The 27,472-nt window shown below is 35.8% G+C and overlaps 1 protein-coding gene across 3 annotated transcripts in view; it reads right to left on the bottom strand.

Annotated features, from left to right (window-relative positions):
• Positions 1 to 27,472, bottom strand: part of LOC145661383 (protein spitz-like) — a 598,112-nt gene that overhangs the window by 96,390 nt on the left and 474,250 nt on the right. For all 3 annotated transcript variants that reach the window (XM_081726707.1, XM_081726705.1, XM_081726704.1), the window contains one exon: positions 5,809 to 5,931. In XM_081726707.1, the coding sequence (XP_081582833.1) occupies positions 5,809 to 5,931 (123 nt within the window). The remainder of the gene's footprint in view (positions 1 to 5,808; positions 5,932 to 27,472) is intronic.

Raw genomic sequence — 27,472 nt, 5'->3', positions numbered from 1 at the left:
TACTGCTCTTTTGACATGAAATTTGCCACATACATGTCTTTGCCGATTATACACATGCTAACATTATAAGAAACACCGGACGAATTCGTTATCAAATTATATTCCTACAACAACGTATTTATAGACATGCGACAATAATTTTGGACATTAGTGTACATTTACTATCGATAATAACGATACTACGCAGCAGAACTGTAAAGTTTCTGCTTTCACTAGAGCCCACGGCGACCTAGCAGATTAAGTATCAAGGAAAAATACGCACAATGCACGATTATTGCAGTGCAATTCTCATTACGATTATCTTTCAAATATTTGTTTCATTGTATTGTTGTGTACAATTTACTCATTGCTACTCAGACTTACCAACTGTTTTCATCTTGTGCTGTTGTGTATTCGAATGCACAGTGCACGTGCTTTTGATATTTGTGATTCAGAGTTAGATTCTCAATGGAATCTAACTCTACAGCAGCATGTTCAGTTTTAACATTATTACTGTACAATGAAAGGAATCCGTACATCTGGGACAATGATAGTAGCGGATGGCTTTCACACTGCGGCGAAATTCTCGACTGCACGGGAGAAACAGAAGTCAAAAAACGCAGGTTTTCAGGCGATTTTTTACTTTACCAAGCAAAAGTATGAATCACTTACACTAACAGTACCAAGATGCGATTATTCAACTACGTTTAGAATTGACTAAATACCAAGTTAACCGGAGGTGAGGAAGACACACAGATCTCCAATTTTGAATTGCCTCATTTTGGCCCATTTCTGATACACTGTTTCTCCCGCGCAGTCGATAATTCACACAAAAGAGGCATAATTCATTAATTTTGTCTTGATTGGGAAAATTCGTGTATTTTCACTCACTAATAATAGGGATTAGAATATCATTGAGTTCAGCGTTATAACTAAGTCATGGGATATAAATAACTCACGTCCATACATTAATGGAAAATTCACAACACTCATTTACTCTCTCTCCTGATTATTTGCGCGTGTATGTTGCGGCACTCTTCAGTTGCAAACTCCATGAAGTTACTACCTTTCCATTAGACGGAAAAACAAAAATCCCCTGGATTCATGAACCTGACATGAATGAAAGAATTGGTAGCATCTATTTATTCCTTCACAGAGGATGACTGCAAACTGAATGACGGCAGGAAAGAGCATCACACAGCAAAGCACAGGTTGTGTGGGTGGGGGCACTGACCTAATTTCCGCGATGAGACCGGCATCGCAACACTTGGCAAGTTTTCAACACCAATGTCTGCTGATTCACAGTTTCGATTTCATTCGTAGAGAAAGTACAAAATACACTCGAAGTACTGTATATAAAAATAAATTCAACGGCTAATCGCAAATGATTAACTACAAATTTCCCCCTTGTGTATAACAGTGGCAACACTGGTTATCAAAACGTTCCATTTCTTTTCTTGACAATAGACTTGTTTTCTCGTTTTCTTTGAGTAACGTGGGTGAGGCACAGAGCGGAATCCCTTCTAACCTCAGTCATTAGCACCAGTCATAAGGCATCTAAAAGCTTTCAAGGACCACAATATTATATATATATATATATATATATATATATATATATATATATATACATACACTGATTTTTGTACAATCTCCACTCAGGCACACACCTACGCAGCCCATACGATATTGAAGTATTCTCCGGGCTGTTGCTTCTACTTTCTCTCTCAATATATGACATTGTCAAACACAATATAGGGGAGAGTGAGAGCACAACATTAAAAAAAAAAAAAAAAAAAAAAAAAAAAAAAAAAAAAAAAAAACTCTGAACAGGGAAAATTAAAATAATTACATCTTCATAATTAATACTGATATGCTATTTTACACTTAAGCAAATTAAAACGAAATTATGGTCGTTCATAAAAAAAAGAAATAAAAAAAATGAAACTTACGAAAGCATACTAATGATCCAGCATCAATCATTAGTATGTTCATTAATACAGAAATTAATTTTTGTCTAGCGTTTTTTTGTTCTTTCCTAGCAAGATTTTTTCAAACAGTAGTTCCAACGTTTTAGTTAATCAGTAATCTTGGCAGAAAACGATATTCGGATAATTTGTTGACTATTTCCATTTTCTGAAGAAGAAGAGTTATACCTAGTGTAGTGGTTTAATTTTAGTTATTTTCGCATGTTCATGGGAAGTTTTCGACTGACAGTAACCAAACTCAACTCCCTTCCCATTATTTCTTCGTGTTCAGCGCTTATGTTCGGATTATTCATGATACTGAAACAATCACATTAAAAGCTAAAAGATGCGTTAACTTTCTGGCCTTACAAAAAGACCTGCACTGCTGGTTGTCCTTATGTATACTCATGTCCAAAATAATTGGACATATTTTTAACTGTCTTCTTATAAGAATATAATTTGATAATGATATTGCAGGGTACTTTTAATACTGATATTGTGTGTATAAACGGGAAATGTATATTTGTGATAAATTTCATAAGAAAAGAATTATAAATATGAAAATTAGAATGAGTAAAACAAATTGTTGCTAAATGGACAATAAAGTTTTATTTTCGTTTTATTGTTCTTATTTACTGCTCTTTTGACACGAAATTTGCATATAAATTTCTTTGCCGATTATACACATACTAACATTATAAGAAATACCGGGCGAATTCGTTATCAAATTATATTTTTAGAACAACATATTTATACACATGCGACAATAATTTTGGACGTGAGTGTACATTTAGCGCGGAGACCCGGCTCGATTCCAGGTAATGATTACAATTGTGCAGTGGCGGTATATAGTAGAAGGGGATATAGAACAATTTCATGTTCCTACGACGTCCACTCCAAATATGCAGTGATATGATTACCTTACGAATACGTGCAGCAGTTTTCGATCTTGACCTGTTTGTTAACATAATTTAGTGTCGGGTATTATTTGGTCATAAATCTGAATATGAGGATGTACCGTAAATTGGGGTGACTTCGGACATTTTTTAAAGTTTTTTTTAGTTTATGTTTGTAATAATTATAATACCATAATGGAAAAAATAATATATATTAGTCAAGGCTTTACTTATCATTTGATGGCCAGCAAAGAAAGTAGACATGGTTACAACAATAGTAAAAAAAACAAACGATGTCCGGAGTCACCTCACATTCTGGGGCTGCTTCGGATACTATTTATTTTTAATGTATTTCCGATTTATGTGCATCAACAGGAGTGTATTCGGACATAATTTGTTAAGTGTATTATACGGGGTGATTAACCATGTCATAATTGACTTTTTAATAATTGTTTTTAGGTTTATTTTTATTTATTTTACATTTATTGTTTTCATTTCAGGATTATGCTTTATTTCAATTTACAATGATGATGAAACCAATACGGGTAGTGTTAAAAAAACAAGGAAATGAGACATAAGAAATTTGAGATTGACAAAAGAAGATACACATTTTTTACTTACATATAACACACTTATATTGCTTTCTGGGAAACTCTGCACACTGTGCGTGTTCCCATCCTTTGCAAACTTGACACCTGACCCACTCTTCTCCAGGCTTACTTCGCGACCACAACTCACTGCAAACAATGCATGGGGTATCTTCTGAGTCACTGGCTTTTGACGTGTCCCTTATGAGTACTGGGTGTTTACATTCTCTCTTTACAATCACCTTGGATTTGCCAGGGTCATCTGTGAAATTTGTCTCATCGTAATTTATTATATTTGATGGTGGTACGCCATCCAGAACTTCTTCCAAATTGTCGAAATAGTTGTTTTAGCATCTCACAATTAACAGCAGCGCGAAATCGTTTTACATTTTCTCCAAATCTGTGTGAAAGTTCAGGGTGGCGCTGAAGAAATAACTTGCACCATTCGGAACCTGGGCAATTATTCCTAAATCGCTTTTCTACTCTGCCTACTCTGTTCAAGTAGCCCTGAACTATGAGCTGAACGTCTGATATTCGACACGGGAAACCCCATTCAGCGCATTTCATGAGTCCCTGTACAAGCTGTTCTTCTTCTTTGAATGTCAAACACTTCTGACCTCCATGGTGACCTGGATGCTTGTTTCTTAGTTTGTCAGAAAGGGTACTCCTTGGTACCTGATACTGTCTCGCAGCTTGCCTTATTGATACTTTCCTCGAAAGGACCGCACTTATGGCCTTTTGTAAATTTTCACTGCTGTAATGTCGATAGGGCCGACCCCCTACAATTTTCTTATACACTCGTACCATGTCCGAAGTCACCTCACACTTGGCTTACAATTCAAATTAACGTTCTCAGCTGAACCTCTCTAATGATTACATTTGAACTGACTGGCTAAATTCAATACCGAACACCAGGTGCGTGCGAACGGATATTCGACTTAAGTTGACATTCGGCGAAGGCTTCCCAACAAAGAGGTTTTTCAGCCACGCGGTAAAAATAGAAAATATTATCGGCATGAACAAAGACTATTTTTCAAGGGTTGGTGCCAACAATAGAACTTATAATAACTGAAGTCGGTAAAACCAACAATACAGACTTGATTGTAATGCATTGTGGTTTATTTGAAGCACGACAGCAATGAGAGAGAACATTAAAACTCATAGGCGTCATAATGTCCGAAGTCGCCCCGACTGTCCGAAGTCGCCCCAGTTTACGGTACATTATTATTTATTAATACATCCAAAATACTGCATGTTCCTTGGATGCACTTGCAAGTATTAAAACTGTCGCTTCTCTTTACCTTGAATTTTAACCTTTTTCTTTATATTAGAAAACAAAAAGTAATTAAAAACTCCCTCTAACTTACATTTTCATGGAAGGTTATGACACTCATATGGTGCACAGTCAACAGTGATGTGTCAACACCACAACTGTTTCTACACAACGTTACTTCTCACATTGTAGATCTGAATCTGTAATATATACATGGGCGTCAAATCACCAGAAGTTAAATTACTTTCATTGTTGGCCTAGGAATTGTCAGCATCAGAGTACACAGATGGAGTGGGAAATGAGTACACGTAATGAGAGATGAATTTCTCACAAAATATCAATTAAAACAGCCTAGTCTTACGTGTTTCCTGCACTACACACAGAAAAAAAGAACGTTTAAAATATTAACCAAGCGGCTTAACTATAATGTGGCAGTATGCTCTGTAAAGATTAGCTGTAAGTTAAAACGCAAGTTTACGCTTATGACATCCAGGATCCAGAATACGTACGGAACATATCCTACAATTTAGCATTATGATTTGTGAATATGTTATAATTTTTATAATTTAGAATCAATTGGCAGAGCTCAGGTTGCTTTGTTAAAGAAATCTTTGCTCTAGTCGACCCTACGCAGTGTCGATCTTGCACTGTTTTGATCGTACGTAGTCTACACAACCCACATAGGTAATAGGATCGACAGTTCAAAATCTCTTGCAGCACAGATAATAAAAATATTGTTTTCAGGTGCATAACTAAAAGTAAAATTATTTCAGGACATACGCGTAGAACCGAAATAACCTTCTGAGCTGAAGTCTCGGTCTATACCGATTAAGAGGCTTTGTTCTACGAAGTTTCGGTCCTACGCTGCATTCCCTTCATGTGCAAAATTTGTCGCGGCTGGCCCGTTCAGTACATAATTTTGGTTTTGTGTAGAAGTTTAGTATATTTAGAAGGAGATTACAAAGCCATCAATTCCGTTATACCGACTGAAAAACAAAACACACAATCAAAATGCAATAGAAATACATACATGTTTCTTTCCTAAGAAACGGATAATACAATATGAATAGTTTCATGCAAAGCTTGAGGTAATAAATAAAATAACTCACCTGCGATCCCAAGGACGGTGGAGGCGACTAGTACGAGTGTGGCAAGGGGCGGCGGCATTATTCTGTGGCCGCCAATATGCGGGGAGGGGCTGCCACCTACGACCCCGCTGTGGCGTCTTCTCCCTGTAACAACAATTGTTAAAAACAAATTTAAATTAACAGTTACAAAAGATCCAACAAAAGTATAATGCACTTTTAAAAGTCTAAATATTAATGAATAGCTTGTGCTTACGAACATGTCATATATACCAGGTGAAGTCTAATACATATACATTTGACAGATATTATCCGTTAAGTACGTACTGGATATGTCCCTGTGGATTCCGTTGGAAAACAGTGGAAGCAAGCATGTAGCTTTTACTTTTACTACGACACCAAAAGCAGTAACACATTTAGTCACACAACTGTGTATCTAGAGGAAGTACTTCAAGTGAAAATATCTTAAGGAAGATGAAAACAATGAATTGAGCTGATATTGAGTTTAACGTCACTTTCAGCAGCGAGCCTATATGAGACGGGACCTACTGATTACTGCGGAATCCGAACCACATGAGCTCCCGCCGGGAATTGAACCCGGGTCTTCCACGCCAAAGGCGCGTACCTAATCGCTTAGCCACGAAAGACCTCACGGAAACAATAGAAATACATATAGTATATAAGATATTTATTTGTAACTCTTCCTACATCCAAAGATGGTCTTTGGAACTCCAGAAGATACACAATCAGCAAGTCATTCTTGATCTCTCACTTGTCTGGTATAATATCGATAGTAAATATTCAATTATAATTTACGAAACAACAGCAAGGTCGTTCAGAGCAATGAACTCGCTCAGGTATGAAGAGGTCTTGTGAAGCACTAAATATACACGTATCTCATTAGGGATGCGCATGAGACAAGATTTGAGCCTGTCTCGTCTCGAAAAATGTATTCTTCTCTATTGGAAGAGCTGTCTCTCGACACGAATTTTGTCAGGAAAATTCTGTCTCGTGCTCATCACTATATCTCATCCACGGGTTAGTTTCAATGCAACTTACAAAGGAAGAGAGGGAGATTATATATCGAAGTGGAAGATGGCTTATACACCAATCGAAAGAACTAATGACGCCTATTACGAAACTAATAATTTTCCGAATCCATATACTGTGCGAGTTATAGTAATATTGTGCAGTGCTCGGAAATAAATGCATTTTACTCTGTGGAGGAGGGATTAAAAACCACAAGTCATGTCAATTGTCTTTTCAATTCTTTCAAAATTCCAACTTCTGCCAGTAATTTGAAATTATCCTGTCTTTTAAAATATTAACTGAAAACACAATCGTGAAGATTATTAGAAGATCCAGGTGCAGATAGGAGGCCAACTTGAAGATGAATATCGCAAGAACAGGAATACAAAGCAGAAACTGTATCCATTCGGCTAAGAACAGAAATAAATCAAGTTTTTGTGAATGTAGCACTGAGTCTTCGGGTTCCATAGCTCAAAGAGATAGCTTTGTTTTAGTTAATGTTCGTGAAGGCACAAAGTGAGGACGCATAAGTGTCTGCAACAAGGTTCTGAACGATGGGATTATATTAACACACGACTGAAATCTGAATCTGGTGCAGTTAGTGGATGCGCAATTCATCATGCAAGACCAACTGTTACAGTATAGGCCGTTCTCAATCACACTATTTTGTATCAAGATGAATAGTAATTTGACGGTTTCAGATTCCATTTTGCGAAATATCTTAGAAATGTGTAGCGAATACTGATTCATTGAAGAATAAGGAAAAATGAAAGCTCGCGCATATTTTGAAAATACCATTCTGACATTTAATTGACAGAGCTGAATAAATGTAATGTAAGTACCATTGCAAAATCCATATGAATGTGGGATAGATACAAGAAATACAAAATTAACATACAGAGTGAAGTGATGCGCTATTAAAATAAATTAATATAAATAAATTAGAGAAATAATACACATTTTTAAGAATTAAAACTATGTTGTATTGTTGTTAGCACCTTATTAATAATTACATAGCGTCGCTATTGGCAAAATACATAGATCAATCAACCAATTCACTCGAAAGTCACTGAGGTTTTTAGTATGGAACGCTGAAAATTCTACTGCAAAAATCTATTTTAACAAGGTGAAAGAGCTAATGAATACCTATACCCAGGCCCGTATCCAGGGGGTCTAGGGGGCCGGTCCCCCCTAAATTTTTGCTGGTCCTCCCTAAAATTTTCAAGGTTGGCTTGCAAATGAACTATAATATGGTGATGAAATATAATATGGTTGGATCGCCCCCCCCCCTACATTTTTGGACTGGCTACCGGCCTGCCCATACCCCCATCACGGAGCTAATGAATACCTTTGCGTAAGTACCACACTTTTTAGTTAGACTTCGCAGGCTTATGTCATAGACTGGATCGACAGTATTATATTATTATTATTATTATTATTAGTTTTCCGTAACGAATTAATGCCGCACGTAAGAAAAAAATGTCACCCTTGTAAATTCGCCTCCGACAGTAAAATTTTTAAAGATTGCTTTGCAGAGTTTAGTAGTAAATCTTGCCACGTGTAGTACAATCAGGATTATTATACACGCCATAATGTCTTAGTAATTCCAATACATTAAGATCATGGATCTTCTGATACTTCTTACATTGAAACATATGTGAATTTTCACAATTCCAAGCTTAGATATGAACATGCTTGTCTATTCAAGGTTGCGAGAGACGGAGTTAACCACGTGTAAACGAAATTTCTCGCCTTTAATAGAAGAAAAGCCGAACATGTTCGTACAGAGTAACTTCAAAACCTGGACAAAAGAATGAAACCACAGCCTGGTACTGTTACAGCTTGAAAGTTACAAGGCCACTGACAATGTTCGGCCTAAAACCAATGATGTTACTAGGTTCTTTAACCTTCCATGATAGCTACGAGAACAATATGCAAGCTCATAAGTTATTTTAATAGAAGTTAACTGAAACGCAAGGAATTATTTCCTTACAAAAGGGTGCAAGTTCTTCATTTAGTGTTTATCTTAAAAGCTGAGACTCATTTTCTAGCTTGTAACTTCACAATTTCTCGTTATTGTTTATATATATATATATATATATATATATATATATATATATATATATATATATATATATATGTGTGTGTGTGTGTGTGTATGTATGTATGTATGTGTGTGTGTGTGTGTATGTATGTATGTATGTATGTGACGTCAAATACTTTAGAAAAATCAATATATATGACATCTACTTGTCCTTGCTTGTCAAGTTCCTTCGAAATGTAGTCTGCTGTTAGTGCTAGATTTGATACAGTAGATCTGCCCTTCAGAAATCCATATTGACTGACAGATAATGCAGGTTTAACATGGTCCATTATTCCCTTATGCAATATATATTCATACACCTTGGCAAACACAGATAAGATAGAAATTGGTCGGAACTGTTCAATGTTACTAGCTGAGTTCGTTTTGGGAATTGGACACACAACTGACTACTTCCCTTTTTCAGGAAAGGTACATGTTTTTTTACAGATAAATTAAATACAATATTCAGATGTTGTAAGAATATATCTGAACAGCCTTTCACAATGTACGTTGGGATTCTATCTGGGCCACTTGCTGTTTTCGATTTCAACTTCCTTATTGCTTCTTTTATTTTTATTTATTTTTTTTTTTCGGATATGAGAGGCAGTGGAAATACATCAAGAAGAGCACTGGAACGATCATTTAGAGACATGCTCGATATGTCATAGTCCGCTCTTAAAGAACTAAAGTGTTGCCCGAATGCTTTAGCTATGTCCCTATCATCAGTAAGGTCGTGACCATCGTACTGCATGCGATCAGAAGACAAGTGACACGATTTATTTTTAATGAAGGACCATAATAATTTCGGATCATTCTTTAATTTATCTTCAGTGCTGCTTAAAAACTCTTTATAAGCAGCAGTTATTTCTGCTTTAATTTCCTTACGCAGTTGACGGAATTGCTCTTCATGGTACTTAGTGTTGCCTACACTGAGACAACTTTTTTTAACGTTTAATTTTATTAATAATATTCGGGGTAAACCATGTAGGGTAGATTTTATTAGTTGCTCTTTTACGGTAATCATCAAATATTTGATACAATACTTCATAAAATAGATCCACAGCTTGATTGACATCCTTAATATTCTGCAGCATCCCCCAATCCACAGCTAATAGGTTTCGGTAAAGTTTTCCATGTCCGTGCATGGTTCAAGGAAAACTGACGGGAATACATAACTGAAAATAAAATGTCGGAATCTGATCAGTCACAGGAAATATGTACGAAGTTTTTGTAATTTTTTTCACGAGACCAAAAGTATAGTTATCTTGTCTCGTTTTCTACATGATGTGGGAAGTCTCATCTCGTCTCTCAGATTTCTTTGTAGTTTTGTCTCAATTTGCGTCTCAAAATATGGTTCCAAACCAAGGATGTGTTCTGCAGTACTATTCCATATCATGAACATGTCTTCTGTTTAAAACAAACACACGAAGTGCCAGTCGGAACTAATGATAGAAGAGTCTAATCACACTTTATTCTTATACGATGAGCTATTTGTCCATTAAAGTTTGTCCAGATTCGGCCTGTAGTCACCGAGAAGTAAAATATCACACACAAAGCGAGTAAGACCGAGCCTGTCCCTGGCTATCAAATTTGGTTCAGATCTGGGCAGTAGTTAGGGAGAAATAAAGAGCCACACATACCAATACATACAATTGGAGTTAAATTAAGTTCCAATGTGCTTACGCCGGGGGATAATAATTATTTATCCATGATAAATAATCAGTGGTGTAGTTACGATTTTTTTTTTGGGGGGGGGGGCGCTTTGCTAACTTTATTCCTGGAAATAAGAAAATTCTACAAAATATTTCATTTACTTTAAGACAGTGAAGAAAGTTTCGGAGGGCTTAAACCCGGAATCCCCTCTTAAATTTGCCACTGATGATAATACAAAACGTTATATTGTCAATTTTCCCTGCATTTCCTTGCTCTTGTAAATAGAATGAAACGGCACGTTCTTTTGGTGTGCATCTCGTACTAGTTAAGGGGTGGGGTGAGTCTTTCTGGATCAAAAGATCTAATATATTGCAATCAAAATTTTTTTGTAGGCCTTATATCTGGAGAACTACATATAATATAGTCAAACCCAAACTATCACTTAACTTAGTATGATGTGCTTACTCCGTAGAAAATATGAAAACTCGATTTACGGACCGTTCAAAAATTTTGTGATCTAAAAACTAATTATTGGCCAAGATCGCAATCTTTTGATCCATTTTTTTTTTAAATCACTCCTAAAATTCTTGTTTAAAGAATTTATAAAAAATGGTTAGGTATTATATGTAAGGTTACCAAAAATAATGAAAACACATGATGAAAATGCAAATTACATGCTAATACGATGTAGGAGCACCGTTAGCCCGTGGAGTGAAGGCATTCGTTGTTAATTCGTCGTGGAGTGAAGGCATATATAGTCATGAAGGATTCCATGGGAATATTCTACGGTATCATTTCACACGCAGTACAGCACTCTGTTCCGTCCTCGAGGATCGAACTCTCTTCGAGCTTCTCAGCTGTAGAACTGAAAGTGTGTGTCAATAACATCGAGGTGAGGATTGAATGAGCCACGGGTAGTGCTGTAGTTATCCTAATATTTATAAAATCACGTTAATACCTCCAGGAGTGTGAAATTGGCCCACTCTTATTTTGGAGAATTGTTATTGCCCGGAAACATAGGATGAAAATGGTCATTAAGATATTCACTATCATTGGTAGTAATGTGTGCTGCTAGTGTACGCACAATACCCACGGAATACTAGGACCTTGCAGTCCACAGAGCCGCCACTGTGTTTTAAGGTAGGAAGGAAAATAGTTGGAGGCCTCAAACATATCATGCATTAGAAATAGGGAAAGAGTGCTGATCGGATTGTATTGTGTTTCCAATCATCAGTGGTCTACTTTGAATGTTCTCGGCATTATTTTGTTCGTGCTTCAGAGTTATTGGCAGTAATCAGCGAATTGCAACACGGGCGTTCCGCCGATGCTAATTTGGTTCTGCAGGCACTTTTTAATCTACAGTTCTTGATGATGATGATGATGACAAAAAGGATGTTATAAAATAAACGATTTGCCCATATGCCCATATGCATAAACATAGAAAAATTAAGAAATGAATTAAGAAAACCCAGCATGTAACTATGAATATTCCTTTATTGCACCCACAAAAACACGTGATGACATTTTTCGTCTTTCGGAGTGGTTATACCAAACTTCAAAATCATGAGAACAGTTTGAGCTAGAGTCCGGTCCGCGGGTTTTTAACAGTTCGTAAAGACTTTATGGTTATAGAAAATTACATCTACCTATTATGCAATATGTGTGAAAGGAGGAGGAAGAGCATGTATGAGAACTATACAATATGGTGCAATGAAAAATTTCAAGGAAATTTGCGCACTATGTTTACTCTCATTATCAATGTCAAATACACACATATGGTTATGAAGGGAGCCTGTAATTTTGAATTCATATTAAAGTAGGACGTTTTAAGTACAGGAATAAAGCGAGTGCTTTTTCAAACCAAAATAACACTATTTTCAGCATTTCAACGCACGATATTTCACCGAATTTACGTCTATATCCATTTATCCTCGAAACACAATTATAAGCATTAGAAATTGAGCAGCTGCTGAAATATGTTCTCCCGAGGCATGCAAAAACTGCAGTTACTTCAACCACTTATCAAATGAAGAAAAAGCTGCCTATTTAGTAGACCTACATATAGGTGCCACTGGCTAACAGTTCTCTGCACCTGCCCATTTACAATAAGACTATAAAATATCTAGCCAGTAATACGAAGCTACAGTATTAAATATGTTCCACACGGAAGTTCCTACATAATGGACCGTGTATGGAGAATTGTTTGGAACTACTAGTTACAAAAATGAAATACTGAAAGCTGCGTCCTCTTAGTAACCACATAAAAACATGGAGTTTTATTTATTTAATAAAATGTACTGTATGATAGATGTAAATCATATTATTTCTCGTATCAGAAAAAATACACAAAGATAATGAAATTGATATGGCAAATTTGCTTTACCAAATAATACGAATCAGTCTTCAGATATCCGCTGAAACCAGACACTGAACTTTCAGGGCAGCTATTCTTGACGATGTCGTATATTTCTCATAAATAAAAAATAAATAATAAAAAAAAAAAATAATCAAATTAGCCAGTATTGAAACAGTCATACGCATTCGCCGTTAAGACAAACGTAAACTCTACATGAATCCAAACTGGAATTGTTCTTTAAATGTCTTAACAACCTTAAAATATATCTAATGGAACAAACGGAACATGGATCACTCAACATATAAAAGGAATGTATTATCAATTAAGACTACAAAATTACACACTTAAATTCATACCACACCATAACACTCGGGAGGAAAAAAACTAAGTACATACAGAAATTCACGAAAAATTACAAATATGAAAATTCTTTACATACTTCCTCACAAAATAATAAGAGACTAGCAAGGAACCAGTGGATCAATGTTGGAAAATTGAGACACAGAGCATTAAAACATTTATGAACTTAAGGAGACTGACCAAAAATTGGGATAAACGAACAATAATAAAAATGTATTGGCTTGACTAAGTAACACTGGAATAATTAGCTGATATAAAATTTAAAAAAAGAACATTCCAACTTACTGGTGTAAAGGGGACGTAGTCACAATAAATGATAATACCTACAGCTGTGAGTTACACGAATTATACCGTAAAACAGATATAAAATTAAAATTTTTACTCAACACAAAATTCATACAATATCGATTTTATACCTGGTACACGGAACTGATGAGTTTACAAAATCTTAATAAAACACACAAAATAGCTACATACATACAGACACTTATTAATTTAATGGGAACATCTGGAGTTGGAAACGTCTGATCCCAGGGTTGCAAATCAGGCGGCGATAGCAGCGCATGATTGTTGGTTGTGTTAGGGAACTCCGTACTACGTGAGGAGCAGTAGAATGACAGTGTGCAGTGAATTTTGCAGACGGTGATATTGTAAAATCACTCTATGATTTCCAAAGAGGGTAAATTGTTACCACTTGGTTATGTGGTGCTAACGTGATCAAACTGACAAATGTTTTGAGTATGTCGCGAGGGACAGTGTCCAAAGTGATGTCAGTCTTAAAAACTCACGGTAGAACCACATCGCTGAAGAAACACTGATTGAAAAAAAAAGAAAGAAAGAAAGAAAGAAAGAAAACAAGTCCCGCCGAGCATTAAATCGGACTGTCACTCAGAACCGCTATGCGATAGTGGTGCAAGCGACGGAGAACTGAAGCAGCATACGTATTGGTCGGATGACGTTCATATTTCAAAAAACGGAATGTTTCTGTGCGCCGGACGTCCGAACACGCTTACAATCTGCAGTGTTTCCGTTCAACAGTGAAACATGGAGGCAATTCTATGATGCTGTAGGCCACAAATACTGATTTTCAGCGAGTCGTGTGTTGACTTATTGGCATGTCATTGTTCGTGATTATGCCGACATATTAGAGAACAATGTGCCTCTAGTGGTCAAGATGTTTCCAAGCAACAACACTATATTTCAGAATGATAACGCCCATTCACTGATCTGGAACTCTTGCAGTGTGGTTTGAGGAACATCAAGATCAAGTTAAGCACTTGCCTGGCCCGCCCAATACGTGAACCTGAGCATAATCAAACATATGTGCTCCGTTTCCACGTCACTGAAATCTGTGCAATTTTCATCCCCCCTCCTTCCCCACTTTAAACCTTTTTTTTTTATCTGATAAATTTGGATGGGGTCCTTCGAAGGTGTAACACATTCCAAAGTTGTAGCTGCTAAAAGACAAATAACGAAGTTCGAGCTAGTTTTCTCGAACAATAAAAATTGAGAAAAGTGAATCCTGTCAATGGCAAAATTCTGAAGAATTCTTAATTTATTCAAGTTATTCCTGTGCAAGACTAGTGGTTCTGTTTATAGATAAAGTCATGGCTGTAAGTTGGTTTTCAAGCAGGTCAATAAAATTATTTAAAAAGCTTTAGTTAGACGCTACTTTTTAAAATCCTTTTACTTGCACCCGCAGATGGTAAATTTCGATGTTTATGCTGAGGAGAAGAGCCCATCTCAAAAGAAGAATTCAGTACATAACCAATTTGTTGAAATTTCATGTAGGGTTTAAGGGAGCTTCTAGGATTTTTTTTAACATGGCTATATATCCAATAGTTGTGATAAATTATTTTAAAAAGTAGTATTATCGGACATAACAAATAGAATATACTACATATTAACAGAATCAATTTTTGATATCACTGTACGTACTAAGAGAGGGCACGGCTAAGCGCGTAAGTTCTTTCCTACACCACTGGTCTACACTGCGTAGCTTTACGGACATACTTTGAACAGTATTGTTGGACAAAATATACAGTCCGTTAATAACAGTTCTCTACCACACATGCAACTGTTTCTGTGCTTCACTAAAAGCAATAAACACACACTATTTTCTTTCTTTTCTACGGTCTTAACACTTTATATGCAATTTTTCTAACATCGGAATGCTTTACTTTGTTTGGTGATTTTATTTCTAGTTTCCATTTTCCACTCCAAATCGTAACTATCACTTTTCTACAATATTACAAGTATAATAGAACAAAGCAAGAAATGGATTGTAATTCTCTTATGTTCTGACCACCCTATAACACTCACGCCTCCCTCATGACAGTTACTTCAACTAATAATAGCATATATACACATAACAGCGACTCCACAAAAAACATTTCAGTTTAACGTCCCACAATTATGTCCTTTGGGCTAAAGGAGACGGTGATTAATGCAAGTGAATGATAGAAGAATTGGTGGAACGAGGAAATGAGAATACCTTAAGAAACCCCACGGACATGATGTTCACCACAAACTTACTTGACCAGGGATCGAATCACGGACCCCAAGCAGGCACCAGAGGTAATCGCTCTAGCACTGTGCCACAGAACAAACAGACTCGTCAGCTTTTGATAAAGTTAATCATAACATATTACTAGAAAAATTAAAGCTTTTCCACTTTTCTCCGTCCCTGATTAAATTCTTCTCATCATACCTATCTAATCGTAAACAATCCGTTCTTTTTAATGCATACAAATCTAATGAATATATTGCATCCTCAGGGGTCCCTCAGGGTTCAAATTTAGGACCATTATTATTTCTCTTGTTTATTAATGATTTACCTGACTGTATTCCTGACCATGAAAAATTACTATATGCCGATGATCTAAAAATATATGCTAAAATCAATTCTGCGGACGACAACATAAAGCTGCAGCAAGGTCTAGATCATATTGGTAACTGGTGCTCTTCGAATCAACTTGGGGTCAATGAAAGCAAGTGCAAAGTATTATCATTCACTAGGAGCAAATCACCTCGTCACTTTAATTATGAAATTAATAAATATATAGTAAATAGGCATGAATCAGTTAAAGATCTGGGTGTTACGTTTGATTCTAAGTTAACGTTTGACAATCATATTGTAAATATAACAAGCGAAGCATTCAAGCTATTAGGATTCATAATTAGAACGGGAAAAGAATTTAAGAACTGTTCAACATTACAGAAGTTGTACAATGCATATGTTCGCTCAAAGTTAGAGTATGCCTCTACTATTTGGAATCCGACTCACATAAAACATCGCAAGCAATTAGAAAGAATACAAACAAAATTTTTTAAATTTCTAACATATAAAGAAACTCACATTTATCCTACATTTGACAGCTGTAAAACCATACTTGCTAACTTTAATCTTCCTACACTAGAACAAAGGCGACATATGATGGACTTATTATTCATTCAAAAAGTAACGCAAAATATTTTGGATTGTCCTGATTTAGTTTCTTTATTGAATTTTCATGTCCCCACATTAAAAGTACGTAGAAACATTGGTCTTTATTACTGCAGAAAATCAAGAACTAATATAATGATGAAATCACCAATCTGGAGGACAACAGCTTTGTATAATAGAATGTGTACAATTAACAATGAATTTGATATATGTGATATGTCGCCTAAGAAATTTCGGAATGCCATTATCATGAGTTATCTAGAGTTGTGAACTCAAGTTATGTTATCAAGAGTTACGAACATGTAATTGCGTAATTTACAACACTGTAATTGGGCTATAGCCTGTTGTGTTGACAATAAATAAATAAATAAATAAATAGATAGGTAATACGATCAAATACAGTTAATTTTCATGGTCCGGACAACTGCTCTGCATTGTTTAACGTTAAGAGTGGCCCTTGTACTTTAGGATTTCCAAAAACGTTCCACAAATTTAGAAATATAACACGGATATCTTTCTCTAATTTTATATCAGGAACATTAATCAGATAATGTGACTAATAAAATGAAGGAGCTGGCTACCCTACTACTGGTCTGCTTCCTTTATGCCCTAATCTAGTTATATTGGGGTAAGTGGGCTAAAATATGCCTTCGGGTGGAACAGTGGAACACTGCTATATGAAGAACTGGTTATGGTTTAATATACATCAACTCGGGGGATTAATAATGTCTCGTATGAACTGTTTATTCAGAGGCAGTTAAAATTTCCTTTCAATTCACCAATGTTTGATTCTCTATTTTCATTACTCTTATGTGCGTGATGCGCTGTTCAGAATGTCACGCACTTTAGCGTATGCAGGGTGTGGTTTGCCGCGTGCAACAACAGGTCATGCAGAGCTACTAAGAAGCACCTGCCACGTTCCATCACGTACGAACAGCAGAGCGCTGCTTGAACTTCACTTCAGTTTTGCAATTTAAAAGCTACTAAAATGTTACATTTAAAAGCTGCCAAAATACAGATTAAGGAAGTTCAAATTACTTCCTTCATCCACTTCCGCTCAGTACTATTACATTTAAATAATTTGTAACGTTATTCCCTTTTCATTTTCTAACCAAAAAGTAAATAACTCATAGGAAATTGACAATTTCAACGCGTGCACTACAACGTTCAATTCTTCTACCTACAATCCTTTTCAATCACGTGAATTTTAAGTTCTTCAGTTTATCTTCCCCCACCCCCTCAACCTAAGTTACCTAAATATTTTACTTAATTAGATGAAAGAATAAATCATATCACATTTATCAGTATTTGATCTGTCCTCTCATATAACTTGTATTAACTCAATCATTTTGAAAAACCTACAAGGCAACCTTTTGTGTCAAGACAACAGTCAAGAAAACAACTGCAACTTACTGATTGAATTTATCCGCGATAGTAAGCGTCGTTTATGAAGTCTCTGTAAAGGAACGAATCTTATTATACAAATCTTAGAACGTTAATTAGTTTACATTTAAAACTATCGCCCGCCAAAAAAATAATTTTAAAAAATCATATTTTATTTTGTTTTATGTTTTGAAAAACGCTATTGATGTTAATAAATGGGGAAGAACTGACTTGACAATATTTCAAGGTTATATGGAACTTTTCCCCTGCTCTGTTAACTTATGGTAAGTAATTCGGACATATACAGACCAGTGATATACTCAACTCATTTGACAGTTCAGTTTAACGTCCCTTTCAGCAACAATGTAATGTGGGACGTTGACATAAAGCTTAACGTGGAATGCAAGCCACGTAAGCAACCAGGAATCAAACTCGAATCTCTTGAGTCAAAGTCGCGTGTGCTAATTATATCGCCACGAGAAAATTTCCTACTAAACAAGAAAAATTATTGTTGAAGGCAGTCCCACGAAAGAATTGCATGTAGTCAATATTATATATGTGTATATGAATGCAGTCTCTTACACTCATTGTGAGCGAAAGTCGAAATAATTAACTACATATTTCAATTCACCCCACAATATTAATTTTATATTTCAGCAATTCCAGCGTACCTAGATTATGCTTCACCACGTGCGTTGCGTATCTTACATTAATATGCCATTTCTTTCTACGACTATCAACATTCTGTGTTACATGGTTGGATTCAGCAGACTGCGTAGTCTGAATGCGTGGTCCACTGTCCATATGTGGATGGCCCACTCTTGTGTCTTTGTGCTTGAACTGGTTTTAGTAATTGCACTATTTGCCTGTGTAATAAGGAGTTACAAGTAACATATATTGGAGAAAATTCACATAAAGGAATGGTAAATCACGAATATACCCTTGAACTAACCTTCATCTTTGTTGAATCCAATAAATGATAAATGTACAGTTTGAAAAAGTACGGCAAGAATCTCTTTGAGAAACCCTATATTCTTAGCCACTGATGAAAAATACTGTAAGAACACTTATTTTTATTTATTATTATTATTATTATTATTATTATTTACTAACTGAGAATTTTATGTATAACTAAAGACCAATCAATTCAACGACTGAACGTGTACGATGCTGAGCAATTTTGAGATTGTAATGACATTTGATGTAACGTCCTATTCCCATCCAACACTACTTCTAGAGAACAAGTGGAAAGAATCCTGCTCTAGTACTAATATTTTTAATATCAATATACTGACCTAGACACCCAATTCTTTTATCCTTCCATCCCCACTGATATAAATGTTGGCTGTCATTAACAAAATTAAAGATCATGAGAAATACGTATTATTTATATGATAAAAATATAAATGATTCAACGTTTTAACGAAGAAGACCAACATGGTTGAATCTATACGTAATCCTTACGCATTAAATCTTACTCACTTTGGTAGTGTTGCGTAAGTAGGAAACTCGCAATAGCGTTAGAAATCGGGCGATGACAAAGATGTTAGATGGATACAAGTCTTGAAAAATTGGCAAGCTCTACATCAATAATTACTCAGATCTTGCGTGGTAACGATCATTCTCGTTATAAGGTTATTTCTAGCTAATAATAATAATAAGTTACGAAATTTTACTTATTGGGGAATGTTATAAGTAGTTTAACGTTTCAATAGCGTAATGGAACTATTTTTTAAAAATCAACTTCCCTTTGCCGAAATGTCTTTCGCGCCAAATAGTATTAAACTGTCATATTTCCTTATCCTGAACAAAGGAAGTGTGGGGGCCTTTAAGGCCGGCCGCTAATTAACCGCAATGTTGGGAAAGAATCTGAGACAGAGGAAGGCAGACTATTTACGGAGAGAGAGGCGTACATTCATTGCTTATTGGACGTAGTCAATAGGCAATGGAGAAAGAGAATTCATATATGACTTGTAAAGTCGCACGATGAGCGAAAGTTTAAAAAGAACAGTAATTTGTTCTATTTTTACGAATCAGTTTTTGACATTGAATTTCAGAAACATTTTGTAATTCAGCTGATGGAAACCCTTAGTGCCAACAACGATACCAATAATTTGAAGCATACATATATACATATTATATATAAGACGTTGATAAGCTACTGTTCACATCACTTAATCTTGATACAAACTAAGGTTTATAGTACACTATCAGGAAAGGTATTTATGTATGACGAATACTGCTAAATCAATATATGAATCCACTAATTTAGGCTACTTGAAACATCAAGTGATACACATACATAATTATATTATATATCTGTATCTCTCTCTCTCTCTTGATATATATATATATATATATATATATATATATATATATATATATATATAAAAGTGTGTGTGGATGTGTGAATCAGCTACGCAAAGCGGCGGTAGGGAATCGCCAGGACAAACAGTATTTATATGATTGAGGTAGTGATATATGATTAAAGAAAGGGAATTAAATAACATGTTGAATGTCCCACCTACAGAAGCAATAATAAATATATTGGCATACGAATTTTCGCCCCTCGGGAGCGCACAGCGTGTTTCCCTTCTCAGCCAGCCTAACTTTGCTCTGTCTGTAGTGGCATACGTCTGTGTAAAAATGTATGCCAAGAATCGGCAAAGAGTGGTAAGTACAAAACTAAAATCATCACTTTGGTCGGTCAAAAAGTATTTTAAAGCTGTAGTTTATCGCCGGGAAAAATATCATTCACGTCAGCATTTATGGTTTACACCGAATGCTATTTGTTTACATTAACTTTTGTTTTGTTTTGACTTAGATTGCAACATGGCGGGAGTTAAGGTGTACACGGGAGAGTTGAAAAATGCTGTAATCGGTGCCTAACAGAGTGACAAGTCTCAGGCACAGGTTGCTAAGGATTTTGATCTGTCCAGACTTATTGTAAATATTGGGAATAAGAAACAACGGTTGAAGGGATTACAGGTAATAAAGAAATGATACAGACCCATACAGAATATGTCAAAGGCCGACCCGAAGAGGACTGTTGTTGATATCAGAGAGCTGCATGAGTATCACAACGTAGAAATGTCACACAGTGCTGTGAAACTGATCCTTAGAAAGTTGTATCTTCATAGCCGTCGCCCACGCAAAAAGCCATTAATACCTGCAAAGGATAGGAAGGCCCGACTTGAGTTTGCCAAAGCGCATGACTGGACAGCTAAACAGTGGTCGCATGTGTTCCGACGAGATGAAGTACGATCAACGTATTTTCTTCCGATGGGTTTAGGTATGTTCAACGACCAATCAATGTAAGAAACATGTTCAGTACCAAGTACTCACTGTAAGCTTGGCGGCGAGCACGTCAAGGTGTGGGGATGCTTCTCCTGTTCGGATGTGGTCCGCTGGTGCCTGTTGAAGGAACTATGGATCATTTCAAATATTGTGACATCTTGAAAACGCACATGTTCCATGGTATAGATACGATGTGATAAAACTGGACTTTTAAGCAGGACAATGATCCGAAGTACACCTCTGTTCATGTCAAACTTTCTAAAAAACAGGGAGGTGAGTATGCTTACATGGCTTAGTCTACGAGCATATGTAAGAAGAAGCAAACCAAAGGCGAAGGACGAAAATTTTTCAGCCGAGCTCAACTACTGCACTATTTGATCGAAGAACGAATAAATAAATAAATAAATTTTAAAAATCCTTGAGCCGCTTAGGTGTTCTCGTTGACTCCATGCCATCAAGTTCTGCGGCAATAATTAAGGCAAGAGGCTAAGCAACGAAATATTAAGGTTAGTTTAAAGGGACAAGTTTTGCCGATAGATGTCACTACAGTCTTCGTCCCCCTCTCATGTATTTTTTTCCTTTCACGAAAATTCATGATTTCTCTTACAAATTTCAAACTTTTAGAGAAGGAACTTCATAACCTATCGAAGACAACAATCAGTGCCGATTTTTTATTTACAATTTTCTTCATTGTTGAAATGGCTTCTTTGTTGAAAGTAATATCCAAAACTTTAACAATATAAATCTTTCAACAATGAAGAAAATTCAAAATAAGAACTCGGCACGGATTGTTGCCTTCGATAGGTTATCAAGTTCCTTCTTCAAAAATTTCAAGTCTAGGTGAAATTTGTAAGAGAAATTGTAAATTTTTGTGAAAGGTAAAAAATACATAAGACAGATACGGAGACTGTAGTGACATCTATTGGCAAAACTTGTCCCTTTACACAAACCTTAATTGTAACTTGCAGTTATTCACATTGTTTAAAGTTATACCGGATCAAGCTGAGTTACAAAAACCTTTCAGGTATATAATGACACTGTCAAAATACAGTAGTTTTGTACAAATGCCTGTGATCTTGCCAATTACGCAAGAAAATGTTCCTTATTTTGTGACAATTGCGTATTTAGGTTGTTACTCAAGTGCCACTACAGTTTTGAAGCATTTTGTTCAAATTTATATTCTCAAGAACATTTGTTTGTCAAAATACTTATTGTCACTACTGTATATACTCTGTAGTTCGATTGAGTTTAGCGTTTCGTTCAGCAGTGAGGCTGTATGAGACGTGACTGACAGATTAACGTAGGACCCGAACCACGTAAGCTCCCACTGGGAATTGAAGCTCGGTCTCTCATACTGAAGCTACAAGCACAACTTTTTGTAACTAATCGTATTCTATATCCTATGTAATGCAATCTGGCAGGGGCACGAACACAAAGCAATTACTTTTTGTTTTGTTTAACTAAATTTTAGAAATGACTTCACTCCAGTGGGACTCGCACCCACAATGAAAACTGCATTTTGAGGCAAGTCGAACGTCCGTGCTATTCGACTACTGCTACCGATATCCCTGTAGTCACGAGGAAGTTTTTAAAATAGGGTATAATTTTTGAAAGGAATGATGAAAGACTAATACTTCTGTTTACCTATTCGTTTCTCCAATTTAATTTACTACAGAATATACTATTTCATATTGAATCTCTCAGAATATTTCACTGCTGAGATCGAATAATCATAGTTCTTTACTGTTACGAATTTAAAATGACCTGATGCAATTGATGTGATTACAAATACACATTGTAGTTACTTAGCATACAGCCGGAAATTAACGTTTACCAGGCTTGGCTCAATTATTTCTGCCTCATTGGCAAATGTTTTACTACAAAATCAAAACAATTCATAATTGCTGTCGTATCATAATTCAAATAATTCATTGTCAAATTATTCGAATATTGAAAACTAATCTATATATATAAAAGAGAACGTACAAATCCTTTGTTCCCTCATCACGCTAATACGGCTGAACCAATTTCTTTCATTTTTGGGGGGTTATTAGGATTTGGACCCTAGATGGTTTTTATCATATCACTTTAATTTTTAATTACCAGTGTCTTGAGATAATTGACCATTCAAGTGTCCATAACGTACAAATCCTTTGTTAGATCATCATAGGTAAAAATAAACGTATTTATATGCAACCCGCATGACCGTGTCACTCGGCGGGTTAACATAAATGACAGGCGCTATAATGTTAACATTTACTGCAATCACTTGAAAGCGAAAAAGTAAAAATTATCTAAGTAACAAAGTTTATTGCGTTCCGGGGTGACCGAAGCGGGGCGGGTTAACATAAATGACAGGCGATATAATGTTAACATTTAATGCAATCTTCTATGGTTTTTATCATATCACTTGAAAGCGAAAAAGTAAAAATTATCTAAGTAACAACGTTTATTGCGTTCCGGGGTGACCGCAGCGAAGCGGGGTGAACGCTGCTAGTAAACTATAATTTTAACAGCACTAGTCAAAACCCCATAATTCGCGGGATCTGTACACGAAAATATTTTCCATGCATACTACACAAATCAAGGTCTAGCTCGATATCGTGGTCAAGATGAATGAGTCCTGCAGATCGTGTATGACATGTACTAACCTTGCGATTGACAAGTTTTTTAGAAAAATCGAAGGACAGCGATTAAAACAAACGATGTACTGGGAATATTGCATTTTACTATTAGGATTTGACAAAATTAGTTCTTGGGATACTACTAGCTTTTGTATATGTATAAATATTAAAGGAAAAACTTGTTAACAGGGAACCTGCATCCAAAAAACTATGAAAATATGAAAATTCTCTGCTAATTGTTGAATCATTTTTATTAGGTTTAATTGGGTGGTTGTCAAGCGAGGTAAAGTACGTGGCCCGGAACAGCAAACCGGCGACCCGAAGCGGGCTCGTCCATTAAAATAGTAGGGGAGTACATGAAAAAGAATAAACACATTCCCGAATCATTCTATCAAAAAAAAAAAAAAAAAAAATTCACAACAAATGTGCAACTCAAAGCACATTAAAATGGAAACAACATGAGCACGTACACAAACTTCAAGGATGTATATTGATGGCCTTTCCAAATGCGAGACACACGGTACTGCTATGTTACCAGCCAACAATAGTTAGTATTCGAACACATTCATGGAGCAAACAAGAGAACCTTATTTACATCTTACAATACAATATATACAAGCACGGTCTATGTTGATCATTTAGAAAGCGCCACCATATGAATTATTTAAAATTGATTTCCGGATAAAATTCTTAAAATTAGCAACCATAATCATTTATTTAAAATTAACTTAATTGTAAGTGCAGATTTTCAATTAGGGAATCATTCTTTAGGAAATTTTGGCAGAAAAATCAAGTATGTAGAAACTATAAGAAAGCAGCAGCTAATGCGGAAGCAATTTTTTTTTTTTCGAAGAAGTAACAACAGGTTGCGACTCGAAATGTGAGAGTTAATGATTCGCTCTACAAATTTTTTTATTAAAAAAATACCAACCTGCTTTTCTTTAAAAACGTGGAGCTTCAATTCGTAGATTAGATCATATTATTTTAAAATCTTGTTTTATCTTACGAGAATTTATTCCCAAAAGAATCAAAATTTTCCAAAAAGGAAGAATTGTGCATACACCTGGTAATATTACGATGATAAAATTACATACTGATTCAAAATTTCTCATCAATGAGTTTCTTTTCGTCTCTCAATGCAACAACTGTGTATCCAATCAGGGAACTCACATAGTGATGGTCCAGAACACAGTTATTGCACTAGTAAAGGAATACTTACATGGGCAAAGCCGAATCTTGTTCAGAAATTTCACAACATTCCGGTTCAGTCGAAGCAGCCCCGGATTTACATAATCTGTCCATTCAGGAATTGCTGTGAACTCCAAATATCAGTTTCCCTCCAAAATATAATACTATATACAATATATTTAATTCATTCGGATACTAGTTAGAAGCAAAAATGAAATGAAATCTTTAAGTTTAACTTCCCACAGTTATGCCGGTTAGGCTAAAGGAGACGGTGATAATGAGAAATGAGTGAAATGGTGGAATGAAGAAATTGGGAGGAAACGGGAGAACCCCGAGAAAACCCACTAGCACGGTAGTTAGAAGCAAATGCATACCTATGAACATACTGTAAAATATTCGGTTGTTGTCTAGAAATATAAGAGCCCTAACACAGTATCATCCTGCTTGGCTACATAAAAGGTAAACTGCCAGTGCTAAAGAATTTTCTGTCGCAATATAATAATAATAATAAAAAAATGTAAGACATTTGTTACTCTGGATCTGTTCCCACACAAGCATAATCTGAAAGATTTATATTAATTCAATTTAAGAAAAAAAAGTCCAACGAGTATGCCCTTTAGACTAAGGGAGACACATGATTAAGACGAGTAAATGATGAGGAAGAATCGGTAGAATGAGAATGTGGGAGGAAATGTTCAATTTGACTAAGACACTCAATTCAGAAAAAGCAGGAGTTCTAAATGTTATGACGTACCAACAATGATTCTGACTATTGGACTGCAATTTGAGTGTATACGTTACATTAGAATAAGGTAGTGATACAAATCTGGTTTAAAAAAGAAACGGGAATTTGTTCTTAACAGATGAAGCAACTGAAAGCACTTGAGGTCGTCTGCAGAATGTCTGAGGGGAAATCACTTTTCTTTCCTTTGTGACCTTTCAGCTCCTCCAGCTCTCAGTAACATGTAATGAACACTGAGAACGCAGAATGAATTACTGCTTGGGAATAGATTGCTGTATCTGGGATTTAAGTTCGTATGCTCTTCAGATTTTTCTTTTATGCCTCATCAAAACGATACACCAGTACTTTTCTACATGGGTAGATCTTTTCAGTCAACTTCCTTGCTTTGGCAGATGTATAAATTTGAAGGCGGCTAAATGTGTAGCTTCCTTTCTCTTATAGTTTACGACTGTGGAGACTTACTGGCTTAATGGTAGAGATCTCAACTCTGATGCGAGGGATTCCTGGTACGATCTCTGGCCACATTAATTTGTGATGGACTACATCGTATAGTGGATTTTTTCGGGTTCTCCCGTTTCTCCCACATTTTCATTCCATAAATTCTTTCATATTCACTTTCATTAATCATATGTCTTCTTTAGCGTAACGGATATAACGGTTGGACTTGAAATCGAAGATTTATTATTGTTTGCGAGTACATAAAAGAAGTGACAATTCTCGAACTGTAAAGTAATGAATACAATTGCATTATATTCATGGTGTTACACGACATAATTGTTACGAACATACTAATAATATCACTAATATTTAAAATTAAATATTCCTGTGTGACAGAACTTTAGTCATAGTTATGGAAAAGTTATTATCCACGATTTGATCTAATAAATAATGTGATGTAGCTAAGTCAAACCCCATTTATTAAGCGTAGAGGTGGATTAACCATAAAGCAAAGTAAGCACATGGTTATTGTATCGAGGGAAGAGGAAATCATCGGAATTATCCATACTTGAATTTACCATGGTCCATGGGGCCATATAGAGCAATACTGAAAATGGTGGAACTGAACCATGATCTGCAAAAATTTCCTCCCTACCCCCCCCCCCCCACACACACATATATTTAAAAAAAAGAAAGGGAGAAAGAGAAGAAACTTCACTGTTTCAGGAAGGTCACCGATAGGGTATTACCGCCCAGACTTTGAGATTCCCAGCAATGGAAAATTGTTAAAGTGTAAGTAGGATAAAACTAGAAATGTCCAAGATAAGACTGAGTAACTCTGAAATCTGTAATGACAATATAATACACATTTGTATTTTTATCCGAATTATTTTTTATTCAATTCGTTGGCAAAACCTATCTACCGCATTCGTTCCAAGAAGAATTAAAAACTTTCGCGTATTTGCGTGCATTCGCCATTCTTGGCCAAAATGCACTGATAATTTTTTTGCGGCTTGCTGGGCAGAATGTCCCAAGTTGAAGTCGCAAAGAAAAACCTCTCGCAATTGTGTCTCCTTTATGGTGAATCTTC

The sequence above is a fragment of the Thermobia domestica genome, chromosome 1, assembly GCF_964235325.1.
Source record: "Thermobia domestica chromosome 1, izTheDome1.hap1.1, whole genome shotgun sequence".
In the NCBI taxonomy this organism is placed as follows: Eukaryota; Metazoa; Arthropoda; class Insecta; order Zygentoma; family Lepismatidae; genus Thermobia; species Thermobia domestica.
Note: the sequence above shows the minus strand (reverse complement) of the source record. Positions and strands in the feature narration are given on the sequence as shown.